The 23032-nt window shown below is 35.2% G+C and overlaps 2 protein-coding genes across 2 annotated transcripts; both read right to left on the bottom strand.

Moving 5' to 3' along the window:
* Nucleotides 1-1672: 1672 nt before the first annotated feature.
* On the bottom strand, nt 1673-7974 carry cyp4v2a (cytochrome P450, family 4, subfamily V, member 2a). The gene is made up of 11 exons (XM_079420922.1): nt 7733-7974; nt 7286-7398; nt 6579-6664; nt 5969-6159; nt 5603-5672; nt 3787-3913; nt 3531-3704; nt 3075-3177; nt 2796-2930; nt 2423-2602; nt 1673-2322 (listed from the first exon to the last, which is right to left on the bottom strand). Exons 1-11 carry the CDS (start codon nt 7923-7925, stop codon nt 2159-2161), a joined length of 1536 nt encoding a protein of 511 aa, XP_079277048.1. The 5' UTR covers nt 7926-7974; the 3' UTR covers nt 1673-2158.
* Nucleotides 7975-13973: 5999 nt separating this feature from the next.
* LOC306872354 (toll-like receptor 3) lies at nt 13974-19487 on the bottom strand. Its single transcript, XM_079420868.1, has 5 exons — nt 19292-19487; nt 18590-19068; nt 17937-18131; nt 15565-17414; nt 13974-15308 (listed from the first exon to the last, which is right to left on the bottom strand). Exons 2-5 carry the CDS (start codon nt 19028-19030, stop codon nt 15080-15082), a joined length of 2715 nt encoding a protein of 904 aa, XP_079276994.1. The 5' UTR covers nt 19031-19068; nt 19292-19487; the 3' UTR covers nt 13974-15079.
* Nucleotides 19488-23032: the final 3545 nt, after the last annotated feature.

Below are 23032 nucleotides of genomic sequence, written 5' to 3' on the forward strand. Positions count from 1 at the left end.
GGCAAGAACATGATATTTTTCTGAAGCCCAAAACATAAATCGCATAAGCCTATTCAATAAACATTATGGCATGCAATAAAAGTTTTGAAAAGACAAATTTAGTTAATTATATTTTAACATAAGCATAAACACACATTGTTAGATAGGCAGTAAACATAGTTAGTAATTATAATTAATATCTGGCTGAAATGTTGTGGGGATGTGTAACAGAATAGGCCATTTATTTATTTCTCAGTGTTTAGCAATGTGGTGCTAAATGCTAGTATGTAGCAATGTCATAGGAAATTGAGTCATCAGTGTCCCCACGTAACATATAATGCTATAGATACAGGAAGTGGGGGAAAACCTGAATGCTGCAATAGTATTTTTGGTCTTCTGTGTATATTTGTGCATGCACAATGTTTATAAATGAAGCCCTACTGACTTTAAAATAGTGACACTTAATATATTATAGGGTGCTGTCATATTTCTGTAATACTTAGGGCTCTGTCTACAGGATGAATCAAAATAGAGATTCTGTTTTATTTTGTTCAGTGATCTTTAAGTCTACAAAGATCACTAACTATGGCCAGTTTGTTTTACAGGTTAGGTTTTTGGCTGCAAAAGGTGGGAAGACAATAAAAGACTCTGTAAGGAGGATGCTTTCCTGCATTTTTTCTAATGACCTGTCCAGGCTGTGCAATTGGACAGGCTTGGGACAGAAGATCTCCTTCAGGCAGCTAGCACTGAAAGACATTGTTCACAGTAAGTTATTATTTTAGTTATTAAGTTATAATTATCATTAATTAATTTCTGGCAAAAAAGAAAAAACAAAACCTGAGACAGTTTTGACTTTGAAACAAATTTAACCATTGGCTTCAACACACCCTTTAGACAAAAATCCAGTGTAGATGATTGTATTTATGAATGCCTTAACCCTTATGCTGTGTTGAAAACCCTGTAATACCTTTGGTTTTCCTGGTGAAAAATGACAGACCTGAAGTCATTCATTTCTTGTTTTGATGAACACGAATGGAAAAAAAGAGAACAGCATTCATTCAAAATATAAAAAATAGATGTTTTCTTTAAGTACATAAGAGTCTTTACTATCATTTTATCAATTTAATATATCCATGCTGAAGAAAAGTCTTAAAAAAAGACCTAGATTCCAAACTGTTGAAGTTTATTACAAATAAATGCTATTCCTTAAAGAATCACAAATAAAGTACTACAGGTTCCAAAAAATATTAATGTTAATATTAATACAACATTAACATAATATTAATATAAAAACATTTATAATAATTCAACATTTTAGAATGATTTTTGAAGGGTCATTTGACACTGAGAACTGGAGTAATGATGCTGAAAATTTAGCTTTGACATCTCATTCATAAATTACACTTTAAAATGTATTAAAATAGAAAATCAATTTCATAATACTACTTTTTTTACTGTAAATTTGATCAAATCAATGCAGTCTTGATGTTCAATAAAATACTTTTTTTAGTTGATAACAAACTAGTTGCTGATGATGAACAAAAAGGATGACTGATGATTCTGTTATTTCAGGAGCGATAAGAAAGAACCCCGCTACAAAAGAGACAGCAGAAGGCAGCCTCCAAGAAATAGTTTCAAAGTTTTTAAAGGGATCTGCTGATCGAGAGGGTGGCAGGAAACAACGGCAGGCAAAAGAGGATTAAATGATTGTTTATTTATAGTAAAGCACAGAGTAGTACTGAAAGTGTGTGTGTGTGTGTATTGTTTCTGTGTAATTGAGTAATTGTCTATTTGGATAAGACTGCAAAATCTTAACCTTATTTTTAAAATAACTTGAATGTGCAAGTCTTTCAGGATTACTGATTTCCAGTTATTTTACCTATACATAAGAAGACCGTTATGCTGTTTTATATTGCTATTTGTTATCATATTGTTTCAGTTTATCACAATCATAAACACACTTTTTTGTAGTTTACTGTTTACTGCACTTTGTTATTCTCCTAGTTTTTTACATTTAGTGTCCAATTAATCAGAAGCCTTGCACTTTCAAAGAAAATAGTTTGAGGTGGATATCATACAAACATGCAGATTGTAGAATAATCATGGTAAGGTTCAGGTGTTCATTCACTACACAACATTGCCATCTTGAATGAATTCTCATGTTGACTATGTGTGTGTACTAGTGCTTTCTGCGCTCCAACGTGATCCAGATGCCTCGTTCTGGTCGCAGTACCAGTTCGCCCAGTGGCCGAAGTTCCTCCCTCTTCTGACATGCCACTATGTTAAAGTAGCGCAGAATACAAGCCAGAATAACTTTTTCCTCCATTATAGCAAAACGCTGACCTGAATACATAAAAAACATAAAACAGTAATTTTTTTTTTTTTTTTAAATCTGGAAAAGTATAGAATGACACATTATATAATGTTTATGCTTAGGTCTCACCGATGCAGTTGCGAAGGCCGGCAGAGAAGGGAATGAAGGCATAAGGATGTCGACCGATGCAATTCTCTGGCAGGAAACGCTCAGGACGGAACTCTTCAGGGTCAGGGAAGAAGCGAGGGTCACGGTGAAGGGCATAAGTTATGATGATGACATTTGCTCCTTTAGGAACTTTATAGCCATCTATAGAAAACAAATATGTCAAATGATATAGATTCTTAAAGGAATAGCTTACCAAAACATAAAATTCTCTCATTATTTATTCATCTTTATGTTGTTTTAAATGTGTCTGGTGTTATTATTTCAGTAGAACGTAAAATAAAATAAAATTAACTACTATACAAATGTGACAAGTAGACTAATAAAAGGAACTCACTGATATGTGTGTCCTCACAGATGGTTCGGGCAAAAAATGGAACAGAAGGGAAGAGACGCAGAGACTCCTTTATCACACACTCCAGATAACGCAGTTTCTTCAGATCTTCTGTGTTAATTGGCCTCTCAGACTCGCCTGACACACACAAACATATTGTAAAATTATTAAAATGACTTCCAAACTGTTTCAGGCTCTTTTACCTCACAACAAAGCAATGATTTAAACACCTATTCTTGGTGTTTAACTGCATAATATGAACCACAATTGGGCTTAACACACCAAAAACCTCAAATAGTTCTTGTTGCGCCTTCTTTTGGACTTCAGGATGGGAGCCTAACAAGTGTATGGCCCAGTTCATGGCAGCCGCTGTCGTGTCATGACCCTGGAAGATGTAGTAAAAAATGCTTTAAAGGTTACCTCACCAAGTTATCTTGGTTTCAAATCATTTTAAAATTTCAGTGATTTGGTGCAATCAAAATTAAATGAATTTTAATAGAGTAATACAGAACAGGAGGATGATAATGACCTAGTTTGCCAAGGCTTGACTAATAACACAAAAAACAAGTGCTATACATTAATAAAAGAACACAAATGTTACAGGACCTTCATATTTAATGGTATTAATTGATTTTTTCAGAGTTATCATAGCATTGTTTTAACCCGCAAGTGCCACTAGCCTGTGTTGTTTTGAGCAGTGAATAATTTTGTTCCTCTCATCATTTTAACAGTTCCTACCTCAAACATAAAGGTGTCCACTTCCTCCTGGATATCTTTGTGAGTTAAATTTTTCCCATCCTCATCTGTTGTTTTTAACAGCATGTCCAAGAAAGCCCGTCTTTTCCTCATCCCCTGATCTGATTCGCTGTCAGACTCAATGTAGGTGATGTACTCTGCCCTCTCGTTAATCACCTACATGACAGAAAGACACACAGGTTATCAGAATGCAGCCTTGGCCACACTGAATGTGATCAGATATTACATAAACACTCACGCTCTCTGTGAAGGAGTGAAGGACTTTCAGACTACGGTTGTGCTCTCTGCCTTCACCAAAATAGTTATACACAAAATCAGGCCAGTACCAGGGCATCCTCTGGCGCCTAGTGATGATGTCACTCATTCTGTACCAGTCAGAATAATAGAAATTGCAAGTTTTAGTAAATTATATATTCATTCATTGGGAACACTTTATAACAACTTTCATTAATCATTAACAAACATTACGTAATGCTTAACAGAGCATTAGTTAATACACGTATTCACAGAGATGTGCTAATGTACTAATGTATAGATCATTATTTCATGTAAATTGAAATGCTTACAAATGTCATTAAACTTTTAATGTATATGATCACATACTTTAAAAAAAATCTTCAAATGATTCTTCGTTCTGCTTCTTTGTTAATGTACTTTTGAATGCTAACAAATGTCATTAAACTTCAGTTCACATATTACCTGTACATAATGCTCTTTTTTACATTTATAAATGTTGTGAAAATAGCTTAATTAGTCATTTTAAGCACTTCACAAACTATTCATGTTAACATATTATTCACCTCATAATTTGACATATTTAACTCATAATCACAGGCCATCTATTCGCTCTTTATTTGTTGCGTAGACTATTTTCTACTACTTCATTTGTTGTGTAGACTACTATTTTCACATCTTAACAATTTTTTTTTATTATTTGTTGATGTTTTTTACAGTACCCAATTTAAAGTTGAGACTATTCATCTTTTGTAAATGTTTTTAAACATTTATCTTTTAGTATCTTTATGGGCACTGGACTTTTAGCTGCTGTAACAACGTTTGTGTAAATGGTGGATAGTTAAGTTTATCTAAATGCTTGCTAAAAACATAACACATTGTAATTTGGGTGTAAAACATGTTTTTATTGCCTCACCACTTATCTTAGTATATGTTGTATCATTAAGTAGAACAGAATATTCCTTGAATCATACATCAACAGGAGGGGGGGGGGGTTAGAAAATAATTAATTTATAATTTGTCACCCTGGACCACAAAACCAGTTTTAAGTGTCAATTTGAAACCTGAAAGCTGAATTAATAAGCTTTCCGTTGATGTATGGTTTGTTAGGATTGGACAATATTTGGCCGAGATACAACTTTTTTTTTTTTTTTTTGAAAATCTGTAACCTGAAGGTGCAAAAATATCCAAATATTGAGAAAATCACCTTTAAAGTTGTCCAAATGAAGATCTTAGCAATGCATATTACTAACCAAAAATGAAGTTTTGATATATTTACGGTAAGAAATTTACTAAATATTTTCATGGAACACGATCTTTAATTAATATCCTAATGATTTTTGGCATAAAAGAAAAATCTATAATTTTGACCCATACAATGTGTTTTTAGCTATTGCTACAAATATACCCCAGGGACTTAAGACCAGGGTCCAGGGTCACATTTATCAAAACAAATGTAATATAAACAGACTGAACCGTGTTCCCTTATAGTAATCAAACTGACCCCTGTACACTGTTTACCCTTTAACCATCTATTTAAAACTGGAATTATTTTGAAGTATTTTGAAACTTTCAGAACAATAAATATAACCATGATTCTCTAGACTGTTTTATAAACACACAAAATTATCCGTTGCATGGCCTTTGGAATAAAGCATGACCAAGGAATAAAAGCTAACTCACCAAGCCGGTTAAACACACACAGTTATTTGCAGAGTTTCAAACCAGTATTGATTTTTACTCTGATTCACAACCTTATATCTGTCTAACATCCACCCTAAAAATGTCCCTTCTATTAACATTATGTAAAAAGCACTTACCTGTACACACTGCGCACATACTCAGAGTCATGATTGCTCTGTGCATAGATCTTCTTTCCCATGGCAGTCTCTGAAATGTAACAATTCTGTTTTGAATACTTGTCCACATCCTCAAACAAATTAGTTTGCATTTTCATCCTCACTAAAAACCAAAACCACCATAAACACACAATGTTAATACACCATAGTCAGGTTAGATGCCATACTGAACTTTATGCAAATCGAAACGAGGCTGTGAGGAATACATTTACAGTCTTTATGCCATGTGCTGTAATGGTCTAAAATCACTTAAGTTTCAAAACTCACAACTTTCAAGTTGTGTCTTGTTAAAAGTACCCGTTAAAATGTACAGAAAACTACACAAACCACAGATGATGTCAAGGGCACAGAGAGTGATGTAGTTAAAGCAGTTGAAAGGGCCTTTTCCAGCTTGTTTCTCAAGTTTCTCTATGAGCACCTCCGCCTGTTCATTCATCACCTCCAGGAACTCAGTTAGTATAGAGAAATGAAATGTTGGGGTCAACATCTTACGTCTGCGTCTCCACTTATCCCCAGTACTAACAAAAGGAAAGACAGAAGGGAATTTGGGACAGGCGTCCTTTATTTGAGTTTCATGTTTACAGAGTTTATTTATTCTCTAATCTTCTTTATGGATGATTTGATAATTATTTGCATAGGGATAATTATGTGTCTGCTCATTATTATTTAACTGAATAGAATCAGTATTGAACTGCCTCGATTTACACTTTGAACTGAACCGAATCAACCCTGAACTGACTGGATCTGAATAATGACACTATTTTCTTTTTAGAGCTGCTTTACAAGAATGTGGATTAGTCTTGATGAAGTTGGCATCACTGGTTCAGATATGATACTACTAACTGGCCCTGTTTAATACTATGAAGTTGCTTTGAAACGATCCCTATGACTTGAAATTAATTAAAATTAGGTTTTATTAAGTTGGTAAACAGTTTACCTTGTAAGTAGTCCTGTTCCCAGCCAGGGGTGCAGAAATTTGTATGCATAGGCCTTGTCCATGTGAATAGGGTTATTTAGCACTGTCTGTAAGAGTGACATAAAAGTGAAGACTTGTAAAACTATTCAGTAGCCTATTCATTATATGCTTGCAATGCATATAATGAAAAAATTTAAGCAACATATATAGTGTTGAATATTGCAACACTAATTTAAAGATCTTTTCTTGTCTCACGTGTGAGACTGTTAAAACAGATGTGTTTAACCAAATCTTATTCCTTGCATTAAACATTTTAAGTCAGCTTGGCAACAATGGCTGCTGCACTGAAATGAACTGAAATAATGGTTCCTCTGATCCAGAACTTTACTATCACCACTAAAACTAGTATTTAATCTGCTTAAACATATTCCTTATCCTGTTTTTGAGCTTAATTTACACTTTGCAGCATTGGACTTTAACATACTGAATGGTCTCTTTGAATATTCTTCTAATCTTTAACGTCTTATGTATTTCTTTGTAGATACCATACATACAGTATATTGTTCTTTTATCTAATGCACATCAACTTTTGTGGTGCCACTAAAAAAAGTTCAGTCACTAAGGTTATCTTGATCTTCAAACATCCGCTCATATTGTGTAATATACTGTCACTATAGGTCAGAGACCCTGATCATAACAAGTGAATGTGCGCATATTTCTGACAATACCTCGATAGTCTCAGCATGGTATAAGATGAGAAATGGGACAGGTCCAATCCATAATTTAAACAGAGGAGAATCACTGAATTCTTTTGTGTAGTCAAGCACCTGACAAAAGAAATCTGGAAGACAGTTTTCAACTTTTATACTAGAATAGAATAGAAATGTTAAAATGGAACATTTTAGATAACATTAAAAACTAACACTAAAAAATAGAATACTAGGCTATGCAGTCTTTTAATGTCATAAACTGCGTCAACTGCATTGATAGAACAATTAGAAATAGCCGATTCGTTAAAGGAATTATAGCATGTAAGTGAACACTTTCATTGCTTTTATTTTTTAAATATGATCATGTATAAATTATATGTGTATTCTATATTTATTGAAGAGATTCGAGCGAAAAAAAAAAAAGAAAAAAGAAAAAAAAATGGACCGATATAAGTCTCTTCTCACCTCCCGCGTTCGATTTAAACTGCAGCGCGTCTCCGATGAACGGATATGTGTTTCCAATGCCCGGGATTGGCTTCAGCTCTTTCCAGTTGTGCAGGTAGTTTTTCAGCAGCTGGTAGGTGATATATGTCAATAGAATAATGCAAACCGTCGCGGCTACAAACCCAAAAGTATACACACCGACGAACGGGACCATCTTGCCACTGAGACGTACAGCGATGCGTGTGTGTGTCTCAATGAGGTTCCCAGTGTTTAATAATGAATTTGCTACTGGACTTTGGATCATGCTGACAAGTAGCCTACTGCAAAGTTCCACAAGCACTGCTACAACCAAATGAATTTACTAAAGAACTGCAGAACCTCTAAAATAGGAAAATTTGGTTGCTGTGTTTGTTGGGAATTCGTGGAAAGACTACAATGTCAGGCTATGGCTGTTTGTGGCTCATAAGAAGCCTACAGTATCTGCATCCCAAGTTAAATCGCAGCAGCAAAAAAAAAAAAAAAAAAAGGAAAATAAATAAAAATATCAGCGACGGGGACTTAACAAATTAGGCCTATAGTTTATCATTGGAGCAGTCAGTGGAAAGCCATTGTAAACCATCCAGTGTTCATGCATGCCACAGTATAATCAGGGCCATCCCAAGCTGGCACGGGGCCCAGTGCGAGGTAGGGTGCGGGCCCCCCGTTGGTCCTTTCGCACCAGTTGCACCACCCTAGGGCCCTGATTGTTTCTGTTTTTGTTTTTTTTATAATATTTTTTTTTAAATCAATCAAATAGAAAATAAAAGTCCTAATATATATTAATCATAAAATATCAGCTCGTGTTTATAGCCACTGTTTAATTGGCTCACGTGGCGTATGTGCGTTCATGCATGCTTTTTCTCAAGATCGTCATCGGACGGTAGAAGGAAAAGGTAGTACTTAATGATAGTTTACATAATGTTTACATAATCATGAAAGAATGGTGTTCAGTAGGGTGAATGACATATTTTTAGGTGATTAGGCCTATGTCCAAAAATCCTTCTCAAGCATGAGAAAGAGCAGACATAGCCTATGGCAAGAAATCTCTGAGAAATTAGGCTACTTAAAGGTAGGCTTAGCAGTTCTACAATGAATTACAATTTCACTTCATTTTCCAGATGAGGAGACTAATTTCAGGACATGGGTTAAAGTTAGTTTTTATTCAGCTATTTTGAACGGGTATCTGGATTTAAGAATTCATCCAGTGTTTATAGCCTACATGCGTGCACGCAAAGCACAACGTGCAATGAAGTTAGGATAGATAACGCAGGAGGTTTCTGCTAGCATGTCGGAGGCTGTGGATGTCGAGCATCGGGTGGGTAGGAAGGAGGCCAGTCGTGATCATTCTCTTCGCCCGCAGGATGGTCTGCAACGAAATATGGAAAAGAACCGTCTTCGGTATGCAAGGAAGCTGGCATCCGCTTTGCGGAGGATTTGACGAAAGAAGATAGACTGTTAAGACTTGAGTTATGGCCAAGAATCAAACAAGCCAGGAAGGAAGGCAAAGCAGCTGGCTTTAGAGGCCCATTTGGGTACATCGATGGTAAACGTATTTCTTGAGTGGGTGACTGTTTCTTGTTGATATGAGGTGAGATGGACTGATAAGGAAACAGGACTTTGGTTTCTATCTCACAAACTTTACATTTTTCACTCTTATTTCAGTTGATTTCAATTTATAGCTCCTTTTTTGTTCAATTTGTTCATGTTCACGTTAAAATCGAACATATCGTTTTCATCCTTGAATTGTAGGGGGTTAAAGGATTCTGTTAAAAGAAAGGCAATTTTTTTATTTAGCAAAAATCAAAAATCACACTGTTTTTACAAACTCAGAATCGGCAGAAAAAACAGTGGGGGATGACATGTTATTCAGTCATGGGTCAAGTCGATCTGCAGGTGTCGCTGTTTGCATGAATAAATGCCCTGGTAAAATTATTACTCACAGGGCTGATGTGGATGGTCATTGGCTCGCAGTATTACAATTGGACAAAATATTTTTCATCTTGTTTAATGTGTATAGATATAATGTCCGCTCCCAAAATAAGGATCTTCTGGAGACAGTAACAGATGTAATAAATGACCTAAAAGTTAGATATCCTACAGAATATGTTTTAATTGGTGGTGATTTTAACATGACACCAGACGAATTTATGGATAGACATCCTTCTAAATTCAGTAGTTCGCATATGAACTATATTATTCAAGATTTCTGTTTATCAAATTCATTAACAGATATATGGAGAAAATTAAACCCCACTTCCAGACATTTTTCATGGTTCAAACCAAATGCCACTTCAAAATCGAGAATCGATTATTGGCTAGGATCTGATATTCTTTCAAGTTATGCAACTAAATGTAGTATTTCAGGTGCCCCCTTAACAGATCATAGTGTAATCAATCTAATCTTAGAACAAAATAAGAAATCTTCTAAAACTAAAGGATATTGGAAATTTAATGCAGACTTACTAAATCATAATGACTTTTGTGCATATATTAAAACAAAATAAGAGCTGAATTTAAAATAAAAAGAATGCCGAGTGGTATTAAATGGGAATACCTAAAACATAAATTGAGAGAATATTAAATTACATTTAGTAAAAATCTGATAAAAAAAGAGACGAGAAAAAGAATTTCAGTTGATTCAAGAGATTAATAAATGTTGTTGTCAACCTAATATGTCAGAAGAGGAGAGACAAAAACTTATTAAGCTACACTCCATTTTAGATTAATTTTATATTAAAAAGGCTAAAGGGGTGTATGTGAGATCCAGGGCTAAGCTGGAAGAGGGGGAAAAAAATAGTTCATATTTTGTCAATCTGGAAAAAAGACGTCAAGAAAGAAATTCGATTAATTGTTTAATCGTGAATCAAGTATAACATTCAGATCATAACACAATAGCAAATGAAGTGTTTAATTTCTACTCTAATTTGTATTCGTCATCATTTTCTCCTAGTAAAAAATATGATAAAATATAATATATCGTCAATTGATAGTGTATTTAAAGACATTTGTGAATCAGAAATAACCGTACAAGAACTTGGAGCCGCTGTTAAAAACAGAAAACCTGGTAAATCACCAGGTCCTGATGGTTTAACCACAGATTTTTTTTCACAGAGTTTTTGGGAGGACCTAAAATGTATTTTGTTGGAAGCTTTACAGGAGTGTATAAGGAACAATTAACTTTCACCAACTATGAAACAAGGCCTTATCATTTTGTTATCAAAACCAGGTAAAGACAAGAGATTATTGGATAATTTACGCCCCATAACACTTCTAAATACAGATTACAAACTATTTACTATGACTTTGGCTTATAGATTGAAAACTGGAATGTCATAAATTATAAGTGTGACACAATCAGGATTTGTAAAGGATAGATCAATTCATATTATAATAATATTAGGTTAAATTTTTATTTCATTGAATGTAGTAATTTAATTGAAGAAGATGGGTTTATTTTATTTAAGGCCTTTGACATGGTGGAATACCCTTTTATTTTTCAAACTCTTGAACACTTTGGTTTTGGTCCAAAATATTGTTAGAATGCTATATACAGTAAAGGCATAAACAGCTCTGTAGCTCAAGGTACATGTTCAAGATTCCCGGTCAAAAGAGGTATTAGACAAGGTTGTGGTTGTTCACCTTTACTTTTTATCATGGTTGCAGAAATTTTGTCTATTTTAATCAAAATGGGCAACATATCGGGCATCAACTTAGAAGGGAATCATTTTATTATCAGTCAGTTTGCTGATGATTCGACTCTTTTTTTAAGAAATGAGCAGGAAATTCCCTTAGCACTCCAGTCTATAATGATTTTTTTCAAAAGCTTCAGGTTTATGGTTGAATATGTCAAAATGCGAGCTATTTGGCCATCCATGATCACCCTAGTATATAATTATACAATATCCCAGTAAAAAATGAAATTAAATATTTAGGTATTTGGTTATCTAAGAAAACAGATCATTTAGAAAACTTAAATGTTGATAAAAATCTAGAGAAATTAATAGATTAATAATGAACAATTGGTTGCAGAGAAGCATAACTATCTTTGGTAGAATCTTATTAATGAAAGTAGAAAGTCTTTCTAGATTCATAAATCCATGATTTTCTTTAGCAGTGTCTGCAAAAAAGATAAAGGTGATAAATAAGTGAAATTTTGATTTCGTATGGAAAAAGAAAAGTCATTATATACGTAAAAGTGATTATGAAGAGGGTGGTCTTAAAACAATTGACTTTGATATTATGAACGGGGTCATAAAACTTAAGTGGTTACAGTCTTTCATAAACAACGGAACTTCATTTTGGTTTCAGATTCCTACAGCCATATTCAAAAAATGTGGTGGTATTACTTTTTTGTTACAATGTGATTTTGAATTGTCTAAACTCCCCATAAAACTTTCTGCTTTCCATCAACAACCAATATATTGGAAACTGATTTTTAAACATAATTTTAGCCCACATAACATGTCTATCTGGAATAACAGGTGTATTTTGTATTTCTATGTTTATTGATGATTGGTGGAAGACTTAGGGAATATATTGAGTTATGATGATATTTGTGGTAAATACAATGTAAGTTGCTCCCCTAAAATGTGCGATAAAATTATTAAGAGTATACCACTGCAGACGATAAATTTAGTTAAGGAACAAGTAAAATATTCAACAATAACTCCCAAAATGCCTGATCTTATGATAGAAAATAGTTTTCCAGGACCAGTAAAGAGATATTATATATTTTGTTATTTTGATAAGAAAAAAAGTGTCTGAAATTAGAACCAATTTTCTTACATTCCCTGTTAATGCTAAATGTAAAAAGGTACACTTTAAAATTATGAATCACAATTATCCTGCAAAAGAATTTTTAAGAGTAAGATTTAATGTTGGGGATTCCAATATATGGCAATTATGCAATCCGGAGATAGAAACAGTTGAACACTTATTTTTTCAGTGTAATTTGGTACAAACATTCTGGAATGATGCATTCTGTTGGATTCACCAAAGATTATCTGTAAGACTGATCCTCGGGAAATTGTTAAGTTTGGCTCATTATTTAAGGATAAAAAGGTATCATATGTACTAAATAATTTGTTGCTTTTGTTAAAATTTTACAATCATAAATGTAAATTTAAAAAAAAAAATTCCCCCCACGATTAGTGGTGTTTAAAGAGGAATTTATCATATATTTGGAGACGTTAAGAGGGATGGAAAGCCCCAAAGCAAGATTTTTGTATACTTTATTCGAGGGTTTTGGTTTCATAATATGAAAATATCCTACTGCCCTACTACTACTTTGGCTTTACTTATTTTTATTTTTTTATTTTTTCTTTCTTCCCCAATGTTTTATTTTATTTTATACCTAATTTGTTATACGATGTGCAGAATGTGAATGAAAATTGAGTGTAATCTCAGTCAATATTTGTTAACCTCCCTGTTATGAATGCCTTTCTGTGTTACTGTTCAAAGCATTAAATAAAAAAAAATAAAAAAAACAACAACAACTATCCCTTGTCCTCAGTCCTGCCAAAAGAAATGTCTGTTTCCAGGTTACAGCGATTGGAGCTGCAGTTATTCAGCTCCGCGGGAGAGGGAGGTATTGAGCGCAGAAGTCAGACTAAACATTTTAAAGGTCATCATCGCTGGTTTTTTTTTGTTTGTTTTTTAGTGCGTTTTACTTAGTTTAACGTACTAATACATCATTTACTTACACAATGTTTTTATTATTATTATTATAAATGGTAAAATAACTCATTTTCAAACTGATCATAGATCATTCAAATAAAGCTGGCGTGAGCCTACACCAAACTAGCTAAATATTTCAGATTATTACCTATATTTTTATATTAGCCTATATCCTGTAGCAGTAATATTGTTTGTACTTAACTCTTCTGTTAGACTTAAAGTTGAACGGGTAAATTGGACTAATCCCAGGGACAGGTTTCAGTTCTCATTTATACATGTAATCTTTAAGCAACTGATATGTTATGAAAGTCAGCACAAGTACAAGTGAGACAAACCCCACCGATCCGTTCAACAGTTCATCAATTAGCATTTTGTTGTTTTAGTAGGTTTTAGAGGAGCTCCTCGCCTGTTAAATGGGAACTTGAAAATATGTGGTACACCCCCCTTAAACCATGGGATGTGCTTAAATTTTCAAACACACACAATGACTTTTGTTTGTTGTTTATTCTGCACAAGCAGAATAAAAGCAGAAAAAGACTAGCAATTTGATCACAATTTTCATTTATTGTTGAAAAAGAATAAATCATAAAGGCTTCTGTAGCGCTGATATTTTAGATATGTTTTTTATTATTATTATATTTTTATACATTATATGGGAGACCAAGACTAGTTATCACATAGGAAAGTTGTCACATATGGCAATATCTCCATGTTCATTAGACTTTCAAAAAATTAAAACCGATGCTAAGAAATATACAGTGGCGTAAAAGATGTCAACTTGTACTCCCCTATACAGTACAAAAAACAACAACAAAAAAGCAAATTAGATTAGTTCTCATCTTGTAAAAGAAATGATCACTGGGTGGCTGCATTGTACACAAGATTTCAATTGGTTAACTACTCAAAAAAATTATATTTACACTGTTTAGCATTAACACCGACTTTAGAAAACAGACAAAGTGCAACACGTTTGTACAATCCTTTCTCAAATAATTAGTACCTAAAAGAAAATACCAAAGCTTCATATATCCACACTGCTCCACTTAATTTATACTGCATTTTGTTTGATTAACACTATTAAAAATGGAGAGGGAAATTAATACATTAGTTTTTTATATTAATATTTATGTACTTTAACGGGTTTGATTTTCAAAAGCAATTTAAATACATTATTTTACCTTTTATATTTGGCCCTGATGGCAGTGGCCAGCTAAATGTGAGATTAAATGAAACTGTTATGGTCACAAAGTTTGTCTGAAGGGATCTCTTTGAGCATAAAAATTATGTAAAAAAAAAAAAAAAAAAAGCCAGTAGCTTAGACAGCGTGGGCCCTACAAAATGATCTAGTTTGGAGTCGCAATGGTAGTATTCTATTGTGATTACTAAAGAGGATAAAAAGGTAGTGAAACTTTTCATGTGAGTGAATTTATCTGTTTGCTTAAAACAATTTGGCTTTTTCCTTAAAAGGCCACTGGATGTCAGTAGGTGGATTTGCTAGGAAACAGCACTCTACGTACTACAAATTCTTTTGAAATATAAATGTATGAAATTGAAAGAGATGGAACAGAGAATCCAAGTAAGGACTATAGTGCAAATAGTGAGGATCTAACACAAAATAAACATGCTTTGCTTATGAAAAAATAAAAATCATTACTAGTTGTCCCTGTTGGAAGAAGCTAGTGCTGAGCGGAGTTTCTGATGGAAAGCTGGGATTCGTTCCCTGTGTAAAGGCCAGTAGAGAACACAGCGAGGTTTCAACATGCCACGACGAAGATGCAGAGAGCGGTTCAGATTGTAATCAGTTACATCTTGCAAAAAGATCAGAATCAGTGAGTCACGATTGTCCTCCATTACCTGGTGAAGTGCATGATGGGCTTTGAATCTGCAGAGTGGGAGAAAGAGAAAGAGAAAAACTTAAGATGCAAACTCAAATTGGGTAAACCACCTGTGCATTTCAGTAAATTGCAGAGAAGGACGCATGCATTTTGTGACTATGTGAGGTGTTTCTTTGAGGATCTGAATGTACACCTTAAACAACCAAAATTGGTCAGTGATTTGCATTTAATTAATGGTCGCTAAATACATTAGTAGTTAGCCTTTTTGAATTAGTTATAGATAATAAGGAGAATTTTACTTACCGCCTACACCATGGGTCCTTCAGAAGCATTTCAGTAATAACAAAAATTATTTTCCTGGATTGTCCCATATTTTCAACAATGGTGTCAAGTTGAGAAAAGCCAGGTATTGCATCTCTGTGTTCAAGAAAAAAAATGACTTTTTCATCCTCTAGGGGAAGCAAACTTCGTTCCACCCATGGCCTGTCATCAGTACTGTGGATGATATATGCATCATATGCATATCTACCCTCAGTAATGATTTCGTCCTTCAGTGACCCCAGCATACGGTTTACCATTATGCTCCAGAAGAATTGGATTCTCCATCCTTGGAAGTGTACCAGGAAAGCGGTGAACAACAACATTAACACTGCTGTGCTACTCAAAATGTACAGTGCCTTAAAAGGTGTCATATCCTTGCAGGACAATGGGTCAAAGTCCATAACAGAGCGGTTAAAGTAGGCATTTGGGGTGTTACAGATATAACTTTGAGGGAACCCAGGAATGCTGGCATTTGTGGAGTTAAGCCACTCAGAGAACCACAGGATGCTCTCGCAGGTGCAGTCAAAGGGGTTGTGGTCCATGTAGAGTTCTGTCAGGTTGGACAGTGGCGCACCAAATGTGACACGTTGGACAGATGTTATAAGGTTCTTTTGAAGATGCAAATACTTTAAAGACTGTAGGTCATCAAAAACAGAGGCATGCAGCTGATCCAAGAGATTACCACGGAGACTTAGCTCATGTAACTCAAAGAAGCCGCGCAAAGCATTACGTGGAATCTCATCTAAACCATTGTAATCCAGATCCAGAATAGACAGTTTTGTGGCTTCCTTGAGGAACAACACTGGACCACCAGGGTTGGCCGTCTTCCACAACCTAGCCAAGTTGTTGTGCTGCATTTTTAGCACTTTCAGATGGCACAATCCTTTCAGCATGCCAGCATTTATGTTTGCAATATTGTTATTACTGAGATCTAGAATTGTGAGGTTGACAAGTGGCCTAAATGGAGATGGTTCCATATCTAGGGTCCCTTTTAGGGCACGGCCAAGCTTTAGAGTCCTTAACGTAGGGACATGGATGAAAGATGTATTGGTAAGGGAAATACTTTGCTGGTTTATAGACATGTCAATCTCTTTAATATTAGAAAGGCCCTCTAACTCATCTCCTTTCAGCTGCTGATTAATGAAATTGTGACCAAGTAGGAGTGTAGTGAGGTTGCCCAAACTTGAAAAGGCCCCAGACGCCAACTTGTTGATACCCATGGCAGTAAGATTAAGAGTCTGAAGGTGTGGAGATTCTTGCAAAGACGCAAATGTTGTGTTTGTGACAGTCTTCAACCCTGTGATGCTCCAACTCAAATCCAGTGTCTTCAGATGCAGAAGCCCAGAAAATATATGCTCAGTTATCTCTCGGAATGCAGTATTTGCCATGCATAGATGCTCTAATTGGACCAAATGATGGAATGAGAGGTCATCAATTAATGGTAAGGATGAAGAATGACTCTTAATCAGTGCTTTATGCAGGTTAAGTTGCCTCAGGTTTACCAATCCAAAGAAGGTGTCCTTAGTTAGGTGTTTAAGGGAGTTATGCTCCAGGGATAAACTTTCCAGTCTGGGAAACCACTGAAAGGTGCCATCAGCAATCTTCGTCATTGTGTTGCTGCTGAGGTCGAGCACTGTGATGTTAGTCTTGACTAGACCTTGGAAAGTTGTGTTGGAGAGGGAGACCTGTTGAGTGTTCTTAAGGGAAAGGTTTCGCAAAGCTGTGCCAGCAAGTTCTTCACAGAGACTGGTGGTAAACTGAAGGCTGATCTTGCTGTAGTCCAGCACTAAGTCAGAAAGTCCAGCAATAGCCTGGAAAAAGCCATTCTCTACCTAGGTTAACAAAGCAATTGAAAAAGAAGAGGTTTGTTGAAGTGAGAATGACAGAGCTAAACCAGGTTTAATAAACTTATAATTATAGCATTGATTTGGTTCATGTGCAAAGTTATACTCAAGCTACAAATTATTGTTTTTAGTTCAACTTAATTGTTTTTCTAAATGCATATAAACATACTAACTGACTGTCCCTTATTTAAAGGTTTAGTTCAAGTTGCATTTGTTTGTTAATCTAATGATACAAAAGCACTTGAAAATACTACATTTAATGATTAGCATGATGTTTTCAGCTCATCAGAATCAAATGTTATTCGATATTATTTCACAAAGAAAACATCACAGCAAAGTTCAATTGTCTGAGCACCAAAAATAGAAATGCAGTCCAAGAAAAATAAGGATAGATGTGAGTAAACACACACTGTGGCAAGTATGCATGGTAGAATCTGAAATTCTGAAAGGGTTTTATTTATGTGCTTTCAGTGAAAGTACCTGACATGTGTCACATTCTGTTCCTCTTACCTTTTTAAGAGACAGAGACGAGAGTATCAGAACCCGAAATGCAGAGGAATTGCTGAGGAATGAGAAGTCATTTTTTTGCAGTACAGAAATTTCATTTCCAGAGAGAACAAGGGTCACCAGGTTTGGCAGCTGAGGTTGTGTGCCCAGTTTAGCCGATTTAAGTGCGTTCCGAGACACATCCAACGACGTCAAACTCTACATAGGGAGGAAATGTTAATGAAATGTATAAGACCATAACAGACTGAAAAAAATTATGTTTATTCTGGTTAGAGGCCACAGCATAAAATAATTTATTTGCCTATCAATGTTAGTCAAAAGAGTTTTACAAATAAAGACAAAAACATGGTTTAAATCTCTTTTTCTCATTGAACAGGTGCAGAGAAAGGAGTAGAGTGTGCTAATTATGAACAAACCAGTATTTTCAGTTACACATTAAATTATTATCATTCATAGGTGACAATACTGATCTTGTCTCTTTGGTTTCGCACACAATTAATCATAATAGCCTGTCCCTCTATGTAAATATTAGTGCTAGATAACACTGTAGCTAGGAGGCACCTAACCGAACTTTAAACAAGCACATAAAAAGCCACCTCAAACTTTTCATTTAATATTTGCATTTAATATTAACTAAAATGTCTTCATAAACATACCTTAAGAACAGAGAAGGGCTCCCCATTTAGCTTCAGCCTATTGTCAGACAGGTCAAGTCGTGTTAAATGAAAACAATTTTTCAGGTCTTTCTCGTGTATCAAATGCACTTCATTGTGTTGCACATTAAGACTTTGCAGGTGTGGCAGAGAAAGACATAGATCCTCTTCTATGACGGTTATAGAGTTGTAGCTGGCATCTATATTTATCAGATTCGAGTACAAATGCAGAGAAGACAGATTTTTTAGTCTATTGTGAGACACATCCAATGTGGTGATGTTTTGGGGTAAGTCTGTTGGAACTGCAGCCAGATTCATATGACTACAGTCTACTTTGGTATTCCCAATTGTACATTTTGACTTGTGTGGATATCCAGTGCCTGCACATTGGCCATGGAAACACATGCAGAACAAGGGCAACAATATGAGTTTCATCAGTTCCATATATTTTCCTGCCTTCCTATTTTTTTCCTCAAGTCAAGCTGTAATAAACATAACAGTATTATTGACAGCAATATTTCATTCACAGTATAAAAGTTTATACACAGTACAGTTTGCTAGAAAATAATTTATGTTAGTTAAAATAAGTTAGATTTTGTTATTGAAGTCATTAAACTGCATAATACTTTTTAACAAATACATTATACACGTGAACGTATTAATCTGTTACAAAGTGTAATGCATGTATGATCCTCATGGACTTACATGAATTGAGACGATCTAATTTCCCTCGTTCAGCTCAAATATCTGCATGGTTCAAATGTTTTAAAGTGTGAAGCAACTCAAGACAGTCCTCTTGTATAACCATATAATCTCTGAATAACCTTCAATAAGGAACAATTCCTCTTTCTTAAGAAGTGAAACAAACGAAGAGGCGGATCCTATCTCGCAGACGTGTCCTAGATATCAAATTTCGTCACTCAAATTCAACAGAGCTCTAGCGAGTAGCTACTTGCACGCTGCTCTCATTATTTGAATACATATTCGATTGGATTTCTAAATTCTTCATGACAATTGCAATCGCATCTGGAAGTTTTTTGAGTCAGCGACAAAAAAAAAACCCACTTCCTTATATTATCATATAAAAGTCTGATAAATTTCATATCACTTCTGCTATTCCTAATATAGTTTTCCATCTCAATATTTTTATTGGCCTAAAAAAAGGAACTGAGTAAACCGAGAGGGATTTCCCCTTTTTCCCCTAGATGCAAAAATTTAGCTACTTGCTGCAGATCTCGAGCTTTTTTTTAAGACGTTAAAAATAATGAATTGCAATACATATATTTTAGTTCATTTCGATAATTATTCATTAAAATATATAACCGACATAATCTGCTTGTTTTATATCAATATTCAAACGGAACGTCGCTTCAGCGGTAATTCAGCAAAATATCCGGCTGGGGGCGCCACAGATTTCAAAATAGAAGAAAGGGTGGAAAAACACTTTGCTATAGCTTTGCACTTTGCAATAATTAAAAATAAATCTATATTTGAGTATGAATATGAAAAGATGAATGCCGTAGCATTGGTAACTATTTAGCCTACTTGAATTAATAGTTAGTATACACTTTGAAGGCACAGACAGCTTTAGCTGAACTCCGAGGTATGGATATGCTTCGTCTATTTCTTTAATAACTTTACTTCAAATTTAAATTCGGAAAATGTCATTAGAACTTAGCATTTGGTTTCATAAGACTGCAATGAACACCTTGGTGTCAGAGTTCAGCAAAGAAAGTGTCTTGAGGAATCTCTGTGGTTCTTAAGAATTTAGATTCTGATGTGTGCTGTTACCTAGCAACTGCAGCAGGAAATGGTACCTGGAATCTGATGACTCATTGACAAACAGCAGGTTACTGCTCTCTGCATCAGTATAGCTCTTGGCCTTGAGACAGGAGACCTTTCAGGATGTTTATTCCATCAGCATTTGTTAAATACAGATAAAGTAGCCTTATAAAATAGCACCAGATTTGCTCTAGTCATGACACTGTGTGTAACTCTCCCTTTTCGATTTCAGCCGCATCAATATAACCTGTCTTTTCTTTTTCTTTTACTCCATATATCTCTCCATACTATAGTGACTGAACAATGCTGGATAGGTATTTATGTGTGTGTATTTGTGTCCTTTCATGGTCAGCAATTATTCACAACACACAAGTGATCAATATTCTGTGTGTGATGCTGGTCAACCTGTGCCTGTTTCGCTGACACAGTTAATAGTAACATGCAGCTATTCTCACAGATAGTTACTGCAGGCAATCCATCACTCCAGGCTCCCATACAGACTAATGTACGCTCTGTGACTCTGAAAGTATCAGCGGGTAGGTAATGCCTGAACCATTAGAAATTTTGCATTATTTATGGAGTGTATGAATTTGCATGTAAAAGGATGAGGTTGAAGCTAGTTCAGTTACCAGTGACTGTGCAGATCAGAGCTTATATCATCTTGTTATATGAGCATCAAGTGCAGGAATGAAGTGGTGGAGATGTATCCAGCTGACAAGGCCGTCTGTTTATACACGTTTAAAAAAAAAAAAAAAAAAAAAAAAACTTTTTCCCTTATGGTCTCAGACTTACAAACTCTTTTGAAATACAGGCCTGCTTTATTTTAGCATTAATTATATTATTAATCAAAGGAATGCAGATTACACATAGAGGATGCATTCTCTGCTTGTGAATGTGAATAACACAGATTTGGATTCAAATGTTCATTGTAGGCTATCATCGTATCGTAAACATTTGTATTTGTATTTACAACAATCTTTCCGTCTTTTGACCTAAATAATCCCAAACCTGCCTCTGTACCTGTTCAGTTCATGCTCGAAGTGATAGCATAATAGGGTTGGGCGATGTCAACAAATAGCAATTGCTAATGGTTGCCTGTTACATTACAGCTGTCACGAATCCTGGCCATGCTCTTCCGTTAATTCGCCACCAGATGTCACTCAGTCACCACATGGACTCGTACAGCACACTGGACTACAGTTCCCACAATACATTGCACTGACGACACGCACAGCTGTTCACTATCTCGCCCACACCTGATCATCATTGCAATCACCACCACACACCATATAAGCCTGGGACTTGCTCTTGCTCAGGGCCGAGTATTGTTAGCGTTTATCTCTCATTCAGCGATAGCAACTTTACAGAGCCATTCTTATAGTCTTGTCTTGTTTATCTTGCTGTGTCTGACCCTGCCCGTGTTTCCTGGATTTACCCCTTTGCCTTGCCGTTTGGACTGTGTTCGCTCCCCGTTTGGATTATTGCTGTCGACTCTGGATTATCTCTCTGCCTTGCCCCTTTGGATACTGTTCGCTGATCGTTGACCCACGCTACGGTCTCAACCCTGCTACTGGAGAGCTACTGTCCTACAGATTTCAGCTCCAACCCCAATCAAACACACCTGAACCAGCTAATCATGGTCTTCAAGGCTACTTGTTAATTTCACATAGATCTGTTGGAGCAGGGTTGAAACTGAAATCTGCAGGACGGTAGCTCTCCAGGAGCAGGGTTGGAGATCCCTGCATTACAGTATATACAATTTCACTTACCACATAAACAGAGTAAGGAGAGATGACTGAGGACGATGGCGAATGATTTACAGATCCTGAACACCACTGACAATCTAATCTTGTAAAATATGTGGTAAGTACTGCCACTCCTTAGTATAAGCAGAGTTCGATCGCAAATCTCAAAAGTGAAAGTGAAACTAAAAAGCGATGGATGCCACTAGAATGGCATGCATTCAAAAGCAGTTCAATGCCAGGCATAATAGCGGTTCCCTCATGTTTTATATACAGTATAATTAACCAATGATATAACTGTGAGAGAAATTATTAAAATATATATTTTCCTCCCATGTGGTATTTATTCCCTTTAGGGAATTCTCTTCCTTTTTATCTCTTCTCTCAACAATCTCTTTCAGTTTGTTATTCCAAAGCATTCTTACAGAGATCAGAACAAAAAGATGTGACCCTTGATGACCTTGAAGTGAGGCCAGTTCTGTACCTCAGTCTATACTGTATGTTGCTTACACTGTCTGTATATTCTACATCAATATATACATCAGTATATTTATTATATTGTACATCTGTACCAAGCACTGTATACAGTTGTGCTGTAATTACTCAATGCAGTATGCGTTGCATTCTCTATGCTAGTCTAGTGTATATTCCATCTGGGCAGTAAAGTCAAAATGCAATATGCTCAGGAATTTTACTATTATTATTGTTGTTGTTGTTATTGTAAATGTGGAAAACTGTTTTTGCTACTTAATATTTTATAGAAATACATTGTATACACACATATGATACACTAACATTCTAAAGTTTGGGGTGAAAAAAAAACGTAAAAGAAAGAAGAAATGTATACTTTTATTCAGCAAGGATGCATTAAATTGATTAAAAGTGACAGGAAAGACAATAATGTTACAAAACATTATCTATT

The sequence above is a fragment of the Barbus barbus genome (genome assembly GCF_936440315.1).
Source record: "Barbus barbus genome assembly, chromosome: 7".
Lineage (NCBI taxonomy): Eukaryota > Metazoa > Chordata > Actinopteri > Cypriniformes > Cyprinidae > Barbus > Barbus barbus.